This window comes from Mesoplodon mirus, assembly GCF_964341445.2.
Source record: "Mesoplodon mirus genome assembly, chromosome: 5".
Classification (NCBI taxonomy): domain Eukaryota; kingdom Metazoa; phylum Chordata; class Mammalia; order Artiodactyla; family Ziphiidae; genus Mesoplodon; species Mesoplodon mirus.
Window position 1 is genome coordinate 149,403,679 of NC_138980.1, and position 15,674 is coordinate 149,419,352.

Genomic DNA, 15,674 nt, shown 5'->3' on the forward strand with positions numbered 1-15,674 from the left:
ACAGAGTGAAGTAAGTCAGAAAGAGAAAAACAAATACCATATGCTAACACATATATATGGAATTTTTTAAAAGTGGTTTTGATGAACCTAGCAGCAGGACAGGAATAAAGATGCAGACATAGAGAATGGACTTGAGAACACAGGGTGGGGTGGAAGGGGAAGCTGGGATGAAGTCAGAGAGTACCATTGACATATATACACTACCAAATGTAAAATAGATAGCTAGTGGGAAGCAGCTGCATAGCACAGGGAGATCAGCTCGGTACTTTGTGACCACCTAGAGGAGTGGGATAAGAAGGGTGCATGGGATGCTCAAGAGGGAGGGGATATATGCCTATATGTATACGTATAGCTGATTCACTTTGTTATACAGCAGAAACTAACACAACATTATAAAGCAATTATACTCCAATAAAGATGTAAAAAAAGAAACTGTAATGGAAAAGAATATGAGAAAGAATATGTATATATATAAAACTGAATCACTTTGCTGTACAGTAGAAATTATCACATTGTAAATCAACTATACTTCAATAAAATAAATTTCAAAAATAAAATAAAACAAGCAGAGAGGGGAATAAAAAAGAATAAAATTTCATACCACCTTCAGACAAAGTGGTCAAAATATTTGAATGTTCTCTGATTGACAATTTCTGAGTTTATTGCTAGGCTAGTGTAATTAACTGATTTGTAAACTCTTAAGATTATCCTGGTCACTACTAAAAATCTGTAATATTTTCCCCTTCTTTAGATCCTCCTCTCCTTTTCAAGTTCTTTTGTTTCATAATAGCCCAAATTCCTATTTTCATATATTTATGTATATCTTTAAATGTTTCAATGTTTAAATTTCTCCAAATTGAGGGTGTTTCTGCTACCATTGAAAACACTAAGTTTGGGCTTCCCTGGTGGCACAATGGTTAAGAATCCACCTGCCAATGTGGGGGACACGGGTCCGAGCCCTGGTCTAGGAAGATCCCACATGCCATGGAGTAACAAAGCCTTTGTGTCACAACTACTGAGCCTGCACTCTAGAGCCTGCCAACCACAACTACTGAGCCTGCATGTCACAACTGGTGAAGCCCATGTGCCTAGAGCCCACACTCTGCAACAAGAGAAGCCACCACAATGAGAAGCCTACACACTTCAACGAAGAGTAGCTCCCACTTGCTGCAACTAGAGAAAGCAACCATGCAGCAATGAAGACCCAACGCAGCCAAAAATTTAAAAAATAAATAAAATAAATGAATTTTTAAAAAAGAACACACTAAATTTTAATAATAATATTCTGTTTAGTTTTATTACCTGCTTTATTTAGAAATGACATCAGTACTTAGGAGAGAGCTCAATTGATCTGTGCTAACAAAATTGAGTTTTCATACACACACATACACACATGCACACACACACACCATAGCTAAAACCAATGATTATTTGAAAGAAAATGTAAAAGTATTTTTCTTTCTCTCCTTTTGTTAAATAGGACTATGCTATTCATACAGAGACCTGCTTTTCATTTTAAAGCTATAGTGACGATTTTGGTGGAATCATATATTAAGTAGTCACATCAGGATAGATTGTGTACACAAAATTGAAAAGTTCTGTTCTCTCCTCAAAGAGCTAATGTTCTAAAAGTTAATAGAGGGATAAAGAGGATATACAAAAATGGATAGGCATGGATTCACACTCAGCAGAAACTATCCTTATTATAGTTTCTTTTTCTGTTCTTTTCCTGATTGCGTACAAATAGATTTTTGGCATGTAAAATCATGTCATTGTTTAAATTGGCAGTTTGGTGAATTGGCTCATCCCAGCTCCACCTCTTTCAGGCCTAGCGACAAACAGTCCCATCTTGGGTGGCCTTCCCATGTGGAAAGTGTCTCAAACAGACAGGAGACCAGAGGCTGCCCTGTGATCTACAGCACGGGAACTTTCCAGAGGCAGCGTTGGTATAAACCCATCTCTGACAGCTGGTATATTAGTTAATTCAGACTGACATGAATGAACTAGAGTCCAGTGGATTTAAGGCTCCACAGTGGAGAGAAAAAGAAAGAAAACTTATCCACTGCTTCATAAAGCATGGTTATTTAACATTCTTGCTAACAGTCTTTTAAGAGTTATAGTTGGAAAGAAATTTTCAAAGAACACTGAAGGTGAATTTAGCCCTGGTGAGAGAAACATAATGGGGAGAAAATCATCCAAGGTAGAATGATGTGGCATGTAGCCCTCACTCTTTTCTCCCTATGCACGAGGAAGGGGATTGCCTTCTAATGCCTTGTGAGAAGTTCTGGTAAGAGGGAAAAAAATTCTAAGATGTAATATCCCTCCCAGGCGTAAACTGTGAAATTATTTACATTGATCTCCTCAAATATAATGTGCCTAGAAATAGTGAGAACACTGTTCTCCATGCTCACATCTCCTTGAATTGGTCTGAATTAAACCTTTAACTGTAATAAGGGCTAGTATGTATTTTCCAGCTCATGTCTTTAATGAAACCTTGATATATTTTTATTGGCAGAATCCTAGAGGGAAACACAAGCCTTGTGCCAGAGGGCCTGAATGTAGGACTCTAGAAAAGGAGAATGACTAAAAGAAAAGTTAGAGGTTGAAGGAATATAAGAGCTAGAAGAGAGACCTATCTCTTCTGGATAACCAACAGCTAATTACATCTCTGAGGGCTTACAAGAAGAAACTGAAAAGCATTCCCATTAAAAGCTTTGTGGGGTTGGTTCGCAAGTAGTATTGCTTTGGTGTCCAGGAAAACTGTGTAACACAACCCGGGAGGAGGGTGCTCCATACTGCAGGATAGCATACTGTCTGGTTCTAGTGCTTTGAGTCTCCAGAATACATAGCACCACTCTGGCACTTTTAGACTGCAAAGAATTCATGGCAGCAATGGCCATGGAAATTATCATGGAGAATGAGGCAGAAACACTAACTTCTTCCCACATAGTCGTGTGCTCTTCACATAATCCAGTCTCACTGCAATTAAGTGAGACTATGTAACTACTTCTGGTCAATACTCTGTGAGCAGAAGTGGCCTGTTTACTTTTGGACAGAGCATTCAAGAGCCATTGCAAGATCTTTCAGTATTTCTTTTCCTACGTTTATGACTTTTCAGGCCACTTGTTGAGCTGGAAACATGATAAATGGTGGAACCTTTATTAGATTGGATTTCCAAGTCACAACTTGGAGGGGAACTGCTGAGGAAAGCTGCCATATCCCCAGTGAACTTGGCATGATTTTTGAGTAAGAGTGAACTTTTATGTGCAGTCACTAAGATTTCAGAGTTTGTTTGTCACTGTAGCATAACTTTCCTTAGCCTGACTAAAATAAGGAGATTATATCAAAAGAACGGAAGAAAAGGTTAGATGCCACATGGTAGTCAACAAAGTGTCTCCATGAGACATTTGTAGAGATACTTAGAATACCCGTTAGAGACTTTATAGCTACATAAATAACAAGTAGGTTAAGATTTGCAAAATAAAGTTTATTACTGTTCATATAATCCTCCTGTTTAAACCTTATTATGTTCTTTATTAGAATAGAGAGAGACCTCAGAGATGGCTTTTCCAATTCCCTTTTTTTTTTTTTTTTTTTTTTTGCATTACGTGGGCCTCTCACTGCTGTGGCCTCTCCCGTTGTGGAGCACAGGCTCCGGACGCGCAGGCCCAGCAGCCACAGCCCACGGGCCCAGCCGCTCCACAGCACGTGGGATCCTCCCAGACCGGGGCATGAACCCGTGTCCCCTGCATCAGCAGGCGGACCCCCAACCACTGCGCCACCAGGGAAGCCCTAATTCCCTTTTTATATATGTGCACCTTAAAGCCTAAGGTTACAAATTTGCTTGCCTAAGGCCTCTCAGCAAATTAATTACAGGGAGAAAGTGGGATGAAGGGTAGCCTGAGGGTCTATTAGGTACTAGGCAGGCACAGTGAGGCCCTTTACAGATTGCCTTATTTCCCAACTCTCCCAGATTGTTAGTGCTCCCCTTTCAAAGCTCTTACAGTATTTGCTTTATTTGTACAGTTGTACTTATACTTCATTGCAGTCATGTGTGAATTTCACAGAAATACAAAGGACTGTAAGAGACTACTACAGGCAACTATAGGCCAGTACAATGGACAACCTAGAAGAAATGGACAAATTCTTAGAAAGGTACAACTTTCCAAGACTAAACCAGGAAGAAACAGAAAATATGAACAGACCATTCACTAGTACTGAAATTGAAACTGTGACTTAAAAACTTCCAACAAACAAAAGTCCAGGACCAGATGGCTTCACAGGCAAATTCTATCAAACCTTTAGAGAAGAGTTAACACCTATCCTTCTCAAACTATTCCAAAAAATTGCAGAGGGAGGAACACTCCCAAGCTCATTCTATGAGGCCACCATCACCCTGATACCAAAACCAGACAAAGATATCACAATAAAGAGAGAATTACAGATCAATATCACTGATGAACATAGACGCAAAAATCCCCAACAAAATACTAGCAAACCAAATCCCAACAGCACATTAAAAGGATCATACACCATGATCAAGTGGGATTTGTCCCAGGGACACAAGGATTCTTCAACATATGTAAATCAATCAATGCGATACACCACATTAAGAAACTGAAGAATAAAACCATATGATCATCTCAATAGATGCAGAAAAAGCTTTTGACAAAATTCAACACCCATTTATGCTAAAAACTCTCCAGAAACTGAGCATAGAGGGAATCTACCTCAACATAATAAAGGCCATATATGACAAACCCACAGCAAATATCATTCTCAATGGTGAAAAACTGAAAGAATTTCCTCTAATATCAGGAAAAAGTCAATGATGCCCACTCTTGTCACTTTTATTCAACATAGTTTTGGAAGTCCTAGCCATTGCAATCAGAGAAGAAAAAGAAATAAAAGGAATCCAAATTGGAAAAGAAGAAGTAAAACTGTCACTGTTTGCAGATGACATGATACTATACGTAGAAAATCCAAAGACGTTACTAGAAAACTATTAGAGCTCATCAATGAATTTGGTACAGCTGCAGGATACAAAATTAATATACAGAGATCATATCTTAATGTCTTCAGTGTCTAACTCAGGGTTTGTAGCAAAAATGAGCTAAATAAAATTTTACTGCATAAATGAAAATTTAGGTGCTGTCAACACTGAGGAAAGTTTTGGGTAGGACAGTGCTTTGTATATATGGAATATATACATTAAAATTATGTAAAAGATCCACTAAAATTTTTGGCTATTAGAGCAAAGAATACCATCTCCAAATCCTGGTAAAAGTGTATCTCTTACCATCCAGCCTCAGAAGCTGAAATTTCCAAAATTAGTGTATCCTTTGGTTTGCATATTGAAGGTATTTATCAAAATAGACATGTGACCTGGGAAAAATGGAATGACATATAATTATTTATCCATTAACACCTTTGTGCAAATTAACTGGCCATATGGTCGTAGCAGACATCAGGTTCCTTATGGAATGGAATTTAGAATATTAATTTTTGAGGGGTGGGAATACAAGTGTAGATGCACCTGGACAAGTAAAATATCACAATGGAGAATCTGGGCCATCATTTAATGGCTTTATTAAAGTCATGAAGACATGAGGAAAGGTGAAAATTTAGTCATCATTTTGTCAAAATTACAAATAAGGTCCCATATATAAGCATCCCATAGGTAATTTGTTAGCTGCCTTTCTTTATTTTCTCTGCACTTTCTAATACTTATTTTTATCCTTTAGAGAGAAAGCAGGGAGGAAAAGAGGGATTAAATTATAATGTTCCTTTTCACATTATGTAATATGAGATCATTGAGATTAAATATATCTTTACTGTAATATGTTTTGTTGGTCAATACCAAAAATCTTGATAAGATAAATTTGCTTTGAGTTATCCCTACCTAATCAAACAGAACTTACATTCTCATATCTTCCAAATGAAATCATCAGATTGAAATTAGGAAAATATAGACTTTAAAATTAGTGTCTGTCCCCTGTAAGAAAAGACAGAGTCTAATAGAAATATCTATGCTAATATTGATTATTGGATTACTTCTTTCTGTTTCATTTACTCAGACCAAGTTAATTTGATATACCCCTAGGTGAGCCAGTACATTGTTCCCAGAAAAATAAACAATATTATCTAGGAGTGGACATAACCCACAGATACCATGCAGACTAAATCAAAAGTGTTCATGGAAGATTACTTCTTACTCCTACCTGACCTTTGGAACAGTAGCTTCCTTGCCTTTAAAAAAAATAGTTTTACAGAAATATAGATCAATGGAACAGGATAGAAAGCCCAGAGATAAACCCATGCACATATGGTCACCTTATCTTTGATAAAGGAGGCAGGAATGTACAGTGGAGAAAGGACAGACTCTTCAATAATTGGTGCTGGGAAAACTGGACATGTACATGTAAAAGTATGAGATTAGATCACTCCCTAACACCATACACAAAAATAAGCTCAAAATGGATTAAAGAGCTAAATGTAAGGAGAGAAACTATCAAACTCTTAGAGGAAAACATAGGCAGAACACTCTATGACATTAATCACAGCAAGGTTCTTTTTGACCCACCTCCTAGAGAAATGGAAATAAAAACAAAAATAAACAAATGGGATCTAATGAAACTTCAAAGCTTTTGCACAGCAAAGGAAACCATAAACAAGACCAAAAGACAACCCTCAGAATGGGAGAAAATATTTGCAAATGAAGCAACTGACAAAGGATTAATCTCCAAAATTTACAAGCAGCTCATGCAACTCAATATCAAAAAAAAACAAACAACCCAATCCAAAAAGGGGCAGAAGACCTAAATAGACATTTCTCCAAAGAAGATACACAGATTGCCAACAAACACATGAAAGGATGCTCAACATCACTAATCATTAGAGGAATGCAAATCAAAACCAGGAGGTATCACCTCAGACCACTCAGAATGGCCATCATCAAAAAATCTACAAACAATAAATGCTGGAGAGGGTGTGGAGAAAAGGGAACCCTCCTGCACTGTTGGTGGGAATGTAAATTGGTACAGCCACTATGGAGAACAGTATGGAGGTTCCTTAAAAAACTACAAATGGAACTACCATATGACCTAGCGATCCCACTACTGGGCATATATCCTGAGAAAACCATAATTCAAAAAGAGTCATATACCAAAATGTTCATTGCGGCTCTATTTACAATAGCCAGGAGATGGAAACAACCTACGTGTCCATCATCAGATGAATGGATAAAGAAGATGTGGCACATATATACAATGGAATATTACTCAGCCATAAAAAGAAACGAAATTGAGCTATTTGTAATGAGGTGGATGGACCTAGAGTCTGTCCTACAGAGTGAAGTAAGTCAGAAAGAGAAAGACAAATACCATATCCTAACACACATATATATGCAATCTAAGAAAAAAAATGTCATGAAGAACCTAAGGGTAAGACAGGAATAAAGACACAGACTTACTAGAGAATGGACTTGAGGATATGGGGAGGTGGAAGTGTAAGCTGTGACAAAGCAAGAGAGTGGCATGGACATATATACACTATGAAACATAAAATAGATAGCTAGTGGGAAGCAGCTGCATAGCACAGGGACATCAGCTCTGTGCTTTGTGACCACCTAGAGGGGTGGGGTAGGGAGGGTGGGAGGGAGGGAGACAAAAGAGGGAAGAGATATGGGAACATATGTACATGTATATGTATAACTGATTCACTTTGTTATAAAGCAGAAACTAACACACCACTGTAAAGCAATTATACTCCAATAAAGATGTAAAAAAAATAGTTTTGTAACCTACATATGCATTCCTTCAACAATACAATTTTGTTTTTCCTGGTTTTAAAATTTCTACAAAAGAACAAAGCTATAAATATTCTTTTGTGCCTTGTTCTTTTTATTGAATATTGTTGTGAGATTCACCTATGTTGTTGTGTGTAGCTGTAGTTAGCATTCTTTGGAATGAATATATCAAAATTTTATTCATCTCACTGATGATACATGTTTAATGTATTATGAGCATTTGACAAAATGTGGCAAGAATTTAAATATTTAAAAATTAAAACAGGAGGGCTTCCCTGGTGGCCCAGTGGTTGAGAGTCCACCTGCTGATGCAGGAGACACAGGTTCGTGCCCTGGTCCGGGAAGATCCCACATGCCGCGGAGCGGCTGGGCCTGTGAGCCATGGCCACTGAGCCTGAGCATCCGGAGCCTGTGCTCCACAACGGGAGAGGCCACAACAGTGAGAGGCACGCGTACCGCAAAAAAAAAAAAAAAAAAAAAAAAAAATTTTGAACAATATTTTATTGTAGTTTCCTTATAGACTCATTACTGAATCTGGACTGAGAATATTACCAAATCATCGTGAAGGGATGGAATAAAGCAATATTAAAGAGACAACTTTGAAGGGACACTAAGTGTGGACATGGAGCATGATTGGAGTGTCTTGATTGGAGTGTCTTGAAGACTTTACCTTTTGGGCAGTTACCTTCTCTGAGTGCCATATTGCTTGCCCTGTCACCTTAGGACTTACCTTCTCCTAACCCTCACCAGGTATTCAGGGTCCCATTGCCAGCAGCTAGTGAGTTCTGACCAGTGGTTGTACATATGTCCAGAACTTTTCCTTACCCAACCAAAACCTACCCACTGCCTATTGTCCAATTTTTTTCAGGTCTCCACTTTCAATTTCCCAAGGTGAGCTACTTACATGATACCAGATAGGGTATTGGTTGATGGTAGATGGTCAGTCACTGGGGCACGAGTTCCCTGCCCACACTGTGTAGGTAGAGAAAATGCTCCATTTTGGTTGCTTTATTTAAAGAAGTCAAACTAGTGGTGATATTTCAGGGTAAACCAGTGAGATTGTGAAAAAGAGAACAAAGGAGAGAATATGTCTGGCCTTTAATTAAAGATACCCATATAATTTACAGTCCCAAGCAGAAAAATTTTGAGAGTAAAAGGTGGCTCTGTTAATATTTACTCCAGAACAGTAGACATAAACCATGGTATTCAATGATCCTACCCTTAGAAGGTGGTGAATATGCAAGTTATGCTGTGTCATGTGAGATTTTTCTGGGGAAGATGGTTCATAATTATCATCATGCCTAAGGAGGTCTGTGACACATAGAGGTTAACAGTCAGGAGTGTGTACACATTTAGAGGCAGATGTCATAGTGGGGTCTGAACTGAGATGAAATCTTCATTCCAGAATTTAAGACTGTAACCTCAAACCAGTTCTTTGCCTCTTAAGGCTGCTGTTTTCCTCATTTAAGTAAATGAGGATAATACCTTCTTGACCGGTATATACATAAGAAGGTCCCTGTCACCAATTTATTAAGTGTATAGATAATTACACATAAATATTGTGTTCCTCTTTATCCCCATAATACTTTTTCCCTCTGATTTTTTTGCATCGTCAAAGACAATGTTATATCAAGATTAAATTAAATTACAAAAAAATTGGATGGATCCTAGGAATCATGAAGTCAAAGCCTTTACTTAAGAGGTGAGGAAATAGAGATCCAGAGAAGATTTGACTTAGTCATTACAATATAATTACAGACAGAGTCAAGGATGAAAGCCAGCTCTCCAACTTTGGCAATACAGAATTCTCTTAACTTTTCATGTTGCCAAATTTCTCCACTAGACACCCAGTATGCTGTAAGTGGTAAAGTGGTAAAGACCATCTGGAAACTTCATGATAGTCTACCCAAAGGGATTAGTCCACAGTAAAAAGTGGATAAAAAATGCTGGTGCTATATTTTGAAAAAAAAATAGTTAATGTTTTGGGTATCCATTTACGATACAAAAGATGTGGCATTAAAAATACTTTAGGAAATCCTTTTGGGATTTTAGATGTAGAAGATTTATTATAAAATTATAGGATAGTGTTATTTTGCTTTTACAAGTTTTTTTTGTAATTTGTTTCTCATTATGTCTTTCCAAGTCATTTGCTATTTAAGAAACAAAACAAATAAAACCAAAATGGTTTGCTCAATGTCATCGAAAAAGTTGGCCATAAATTGGGAGCCAAAATCAAGCTTTGCTTTGTTTCAAAGAATGAGAATTCAGATGAAGGAAAATCATTCCAGGAGAAACATTCTGGGTGGCATATTGGAAAAGAATATCTGCAAAGCTCTGTGCAATTAAACCACAACTACTGAGCCTGCGTGTCACAACTGGCAAAGCCCATGTGCCTAGAGTCCACGCTCTGCAACAAGAGAAGCCACCGCAGTGAGAAGCCTACACACTTCAATGAAGAGTAGCCCCCACTTGCTGCAACTAGAGAAAGCAACCGTGCAGCAATGAAGACCCAATGCAGCCAAAAATTTAAAAAATAAATAAAATAAATGAATTTTTAAAAAAGAAAACACTAAATTTTAATAATAATATTCTGTTTAGTTTTATTACCTGCTTTATTTAGAAATGACTTCAGTACTTAGGAGAGAGCTCAATTGATCTGTACTAACAAAATTGAGTTTTCATACACACACATACACACATGCACACACACACACCATAGCTAAAACCAATGATTATATGAAAGAAATTGTAAAAGTATTTTTCTTTCTCTCCTTTTGTTAAATAGGACTATGCTATTCACACAGAGCCCTGCTTGTTTGAAATTTCAACATTTTTAGAAAGAGAAATTTAAAATATTTTGCCATTTACACTAAAGTTCTGATACAATAAGGTACATTTCCAATGTAAATGTCATGGATTAGGATAAATAAGATATGCATCAGATTATTTATGTACTCTCTGCACAAGAAAATATAACTTGACAGTCAGCATTGACAATGAGGTTCATTTCATCCTTTTTAGTATGACATAGACAGAAAAGATGATGTATGTGTAAGTTGGCAGCTAAAGGGAGAGACAGAGTAAAACAAACACATGCAGAAATCTATAGGTGCCAGTGGCAAGTTGCTGGCAAAAACCATTGATGATATAAGGAGCTTGGCCAGTGGATTTTTTTCTGAAAAATGTTTTCCTAGGCAGTGTTGAAATTTTTCTATTCCTATATATATATATTTTTTTTTGGTGGCGGGTACGCGGGCCTCTCACTGCTGTGGCCTCTCCCGTTGTGGAGCACAGGCTCTGGACGCGCAGGCTCAGCGGCCATGGCTCACGGCCCCCGCCGCTCTGCGGCATGCGGGATCTTCCCGGACCGGGGCACGAACCTGCGTCCCCTGCATCGGCAGGCGGACTCTCAACCACTGCGCCACCAGGGAAGCCCATGTGTGCTTTTTATAATTTGATTTTGGTTTGGCTTACTTCTAAATAAAATTTCATTTCCTTTCAGTTCTTACCTTGAAGTTAGACTTTCAAAATAAAAAATACCCTCTTCTCTTTTATTTTCTAAAATATCCTGAGATATAGGGAAGAATAGAGGTTTTATCTTTCTAGAAACTTGCCTTATTAACATGCAATGCCAATTTCTTAATTGTTTATAGTTAATCAATTTCTGTATCATCATTACCAAACTACATGGCTAGAATCTATTGGACACTTGTTTGTGTTATATGATTAACACATTAAAATGGCTGTATTAAAAGGGCTGTTTTATCAATGATTTGGAATTTATTTAGATGGTTGAGATAATCATAATGCTTTCAGCTGTCCCTGAAATAGTTGTGTCACTGAAATATTGGCCCTTTTTAATAAACAGAAGAAATATCTCACCAATGAACTTGAACTCACCAAAACATTGATGTCAGTCTAATATCCCACAAGTCAGCTGAACTTGAGCCTCATAGAAATATGAAGAACTGAAAGAAATAAGAATGTAATTTGTAATTCCACGTAACCTACCATATTTTAAAGGAATATATTATTTGTGAATATGAAAAAAGAAACACGCATGTTTTCTAATACATGTTTTTATGTTCTTCAAATGAATATCTATTGTTAAAATCCTAAAAATGTTTTAATAATGTTGCCATACTCATAAAATAAGGCTGGTGTTAGAACAACCAGGGAGAAAAGCTGTTGCAAAAAACATGACATTGAATTCTGCTGTCACTAAAGATATTTTCCATAGAGACTAAGTGATATACCAAAAAGTGTATGGCACCAATCAAGTAAACTGTAAATGTGTGCCATTGTTACAAAGGAAATAAAATAGAGTATGTGAATTTGGCCCAGTGGGAGACACAAGTCAAAAGAGTTTTCAGTGTAGAATGGCCCATAGCTGCGTTAATGCTCTATTATCTGAAAAACAAAACCAACAAAACACTGGAGAATTCAGTAGTATAAAAAAGACCTGAATAGAACCATTTTTATTGGAAAGGCTATTTCCTAGTGTAAAGGCATTTCATTACATGCCTATTCTGTGAGTCAGCACTGTTGTGTAAAATTGCTTGACAGTAATGGTAGGTGTTTGTGGAAAATGAAGAGAAAAACTACTATACTGCTATGACTAGAGAAGGAACAAAACAGTGGTTTAAGTTTCAGCTTTGAAGAATATGTCAAATATTTCACAGAGATATATGTATATACATATATGTGTGTGTGTGTGTACGTGTGTGTGTTTTTACTCTACCTCAAAACAATGAAATATAGGTTGAGTAAAATATAAACTATTCATCTATTTAAAATGTTAATGACTTTTAGACACATTAATAGCTATAAGAAGAGCTGAAAATGTAAGACCTAGGAATGTCTATAAGCATTTTTTGACACTGTGACAAATTGAAGGTGGGTTTTAATCCTAAACTTTGTAACTTCCTCACTACAAACCCATCAGGAATTCATAGCTCTAACTGACCTAAGATGGGAGGGCCAATGATCTATTCCTCTGGTTTGCTGTTATAAGAATTAGATTCCTTACATAGTTCCACCTGGATCCTAACCCCTTCAAAAACAAATAAACCCAATCTTTATGGTCCTCCCTCTTCCTACCACGCCCCATTTTGAAGAGATTTGGAGTTCAAAGACACACCGTGCCATTGTCTTTTGGTTGCAGAGACCCAACAGACTCTAAACGCTTTTAACTAATTAATTGCTTATTTCCTATCTGCACCCTCAGAGCAATATTTTATTGCTTCTACAGAGTTGCCACCTACATGAGTCATCTGGATAAACTTTTAAAAAGGAAGTATTGGGTAATTTAAATTTGCTGAGAGTAGAACTTAAAGTTTCTCACCAAAAGAATAAAAAAGATTGAAAGAAAAGGAAAGGAAAGAAAAGAAAGATAAATATGTGAAGTGATGGATGTGTTAATTAACTAGATGGTGGGAATCCTTTCACACGATATATACAAATATCAAATCATCACAATGCACACTTTAAATATTTTACAATTTTATTTGTCAATTATACCTCAGTAAAGCTGAAATCAATCAATCAATCAATCAATCAATCAAATGGCCTAGAGCCCTCTCATGTCCTGAGGACTCCTGTGGAACTCCTTAGAGGACAATTTGAAAACCATTGCTATAAAGAGACAGAAGTCACTTATTTTTCATACATTTTTTTCAGGTCAACACATTTTATATTTGTTAGTCAGGGACTACCTGTGTTGAAATGGAAAAAAATATGTGAAAAATAAATGACTATGTATAGATTATAAAAAATTAAAGTGAGAACAAAAGGAATTATAAGAAGAAAGAGTTGATATATGGCAGACCTTTTACTTTATTTTCTTTTAAGTCTTTCTCCTCGCTTTATTTCCTCCCTCCATGGAGTATTCCTCTAACGAGAGTAGCCTTCCCCCACCCTGCATGTCTACTGGATATTTGTTGTATTTTGGTAGCCCAGGAGCTGACCTCCCTCTGGTGTTTGGAGCCCTTCACTCTGTACTGTGGTGAGAGGCATAGGTGGGCTCTAGCCTAACAGCCAAACAAGTCAGATACTCCCTTCCCAAGCTTCTGGTGGGTGGAGTACAGTCTTGGCAGCAGCCAGATATGGTATCTCCAACTCAGAATAAGATGTAGGATGCTCATGATCCAGAGAAGCAGATGTAGTGGAGAAGCTACTATAGTGGGTACAAGAACAATTCAGAAATGTCCTGTTTCTCCAAGGTCCCTATTTCTTCCATCACTTCAACAGCTAATTCCTTCCTTGTGGTAAAAAAGAGTCCCTGATGATTTCCCCAGCTACAAGGGTCATGAGACTGTCAGCAGTCTAGTGAACATTTAATATGCTGTGCTGAATGAAACTTCTAGTACATATCTGGGAGTCGAAGTCCTTGATGGCTAATATAATTTACCTGCTGTGCATACAGAGGCAAATTATTTAGCATCATACGTAAACAATATAGTATCTAGCTCACTGGTTTGTCATATTAAAAGAGATAATACATGTATAGTGCCTGGCATACAGTTGGTCTGTTAAAAATAGTAGTTATTATTATTGTCATTACAATTTCTATTACTTATTCTGTGACTATCTCCCTTACTATTATATCTTGCCTCTACTAGCTTGTGAACTGTCAGCCCTTATATCCAGCCCTCATATCAATTAGGCACCAGCTAGTCACCTAGCTGGTTGTTGTTTTTTTTATTTTTTGCAAGACCATATATTACTTTAATAAACAGAAAAAGTAATAAAGCTATATTGAGTTGTATCTTCTTGACATATAATGCTATTCTATCTTCATTTCTAACTGAGCTGACTCTTTTGAATAAGGTAGACCTTCCTTGTTATATTCCCATTTTTATTTTATCCAAACAATTCTACATAATACGTCATAATATGTAGTGATAGTTATGAGATACTATTTATTTCTCTGTTACAATTCATATTCCCACTTATTACATTTACTTCTCCTATCCTATAGTATAACATATATTTCTTAGGATCTGTGGCTTCCAAATACATTAATACTTTGACATATTCATCTTTTCATACTACCTCCCGTACCTTATGCTTCTTTTCCATGTTTTAGAAGGTGTTGGTTATAATAACTGATTCCTAACTTATAATAGTGCTTGTCAAAATCTGGTCATGTCTCCTAGGTTGCTGCCTGATTGAGAAGTGATCACATAAAGTTAATGCTTTCTCAATATCATACAAGAGAATGGCACAAAATTCCATGAGAATTAAATTTTATCCATGTACAAGGAGTATTTACTGAGATAAGTACTAAGGGAGTGATTATAGATTCTTAAACTTTACATATAAAAACCAAAATTAACTCATTACTTGAGTTTCCTGAGCTCTAATTCAGTATTCAATTATAGAGCCAGCTCTCATGCAAAGCTTAGCAATGAAGACAATAACAAGATTAGCTATCAGGGCAGCATCATTATTGGTTCTTGAGCTGGTCATGATTGCTAGTTGTTCTTGCTTGCTAATTATAAGCCTCCCTTATAAACTCCCTCATTCCATTCTCTGGTATATTTAGAAAAAATTGTGGGTTTGTTTCATATCCACCCTGAGTCACTCATCCTATCATATATTCCTCTACTTGGTCCCAGGTCTCCCATGGGCTGTCCCTCCTTTTGCTGCTAGTCCTGCCCTGAAACCCTTGGACTAAAATCTCCCATCCATAAGGAGATGCAGTTCTCGTACCATTCTCTGTGGTGAAATAAATGATGCAGTTCTCTTTGCTGATCTCAATGGCAAAATAAATATAGGATGGTGTATACTTCCCATGATTGCCATAGAAGTCTATATGGTGTACCAGCTTTTATTGAAAGATTGCACATCAATAAAATAAATTACA

General features: G+C 36.9%; 1 protein-coding gene across 3 annotated transcripts in view; it reads right to left on the minus strand.

The window, feature by feature from the left end:
* The window catches only part of FBXO4 (F-box protein 4), a 379,144-nt gene that overhangs the window by 128,135 nt on the left and 235,335 nt on the right, over positions 1 to 15,674 (minus strand). For 2 of the 3 annotated variants that reach the window (XM_082622367.1, XM_082622368.1), the window contains exon 7: positions 11,708 to 11,775. The exons of the other annotated variant lie outside the window; for it this stretch is intronic. In XM_082622367.1, the coding sequence (XP_082478493.1) occupies positions 11,721 to 11,775 (55 nt within the window). In that variant the 3' untranslated portion in view covers positions 11,708 to 11,720. The remainder of the gene's footprint in view (positions 1 to 11,707; positions 11,776 to 15,674) is intronic. 3 annotated transcript variants of the gene reach the window in all.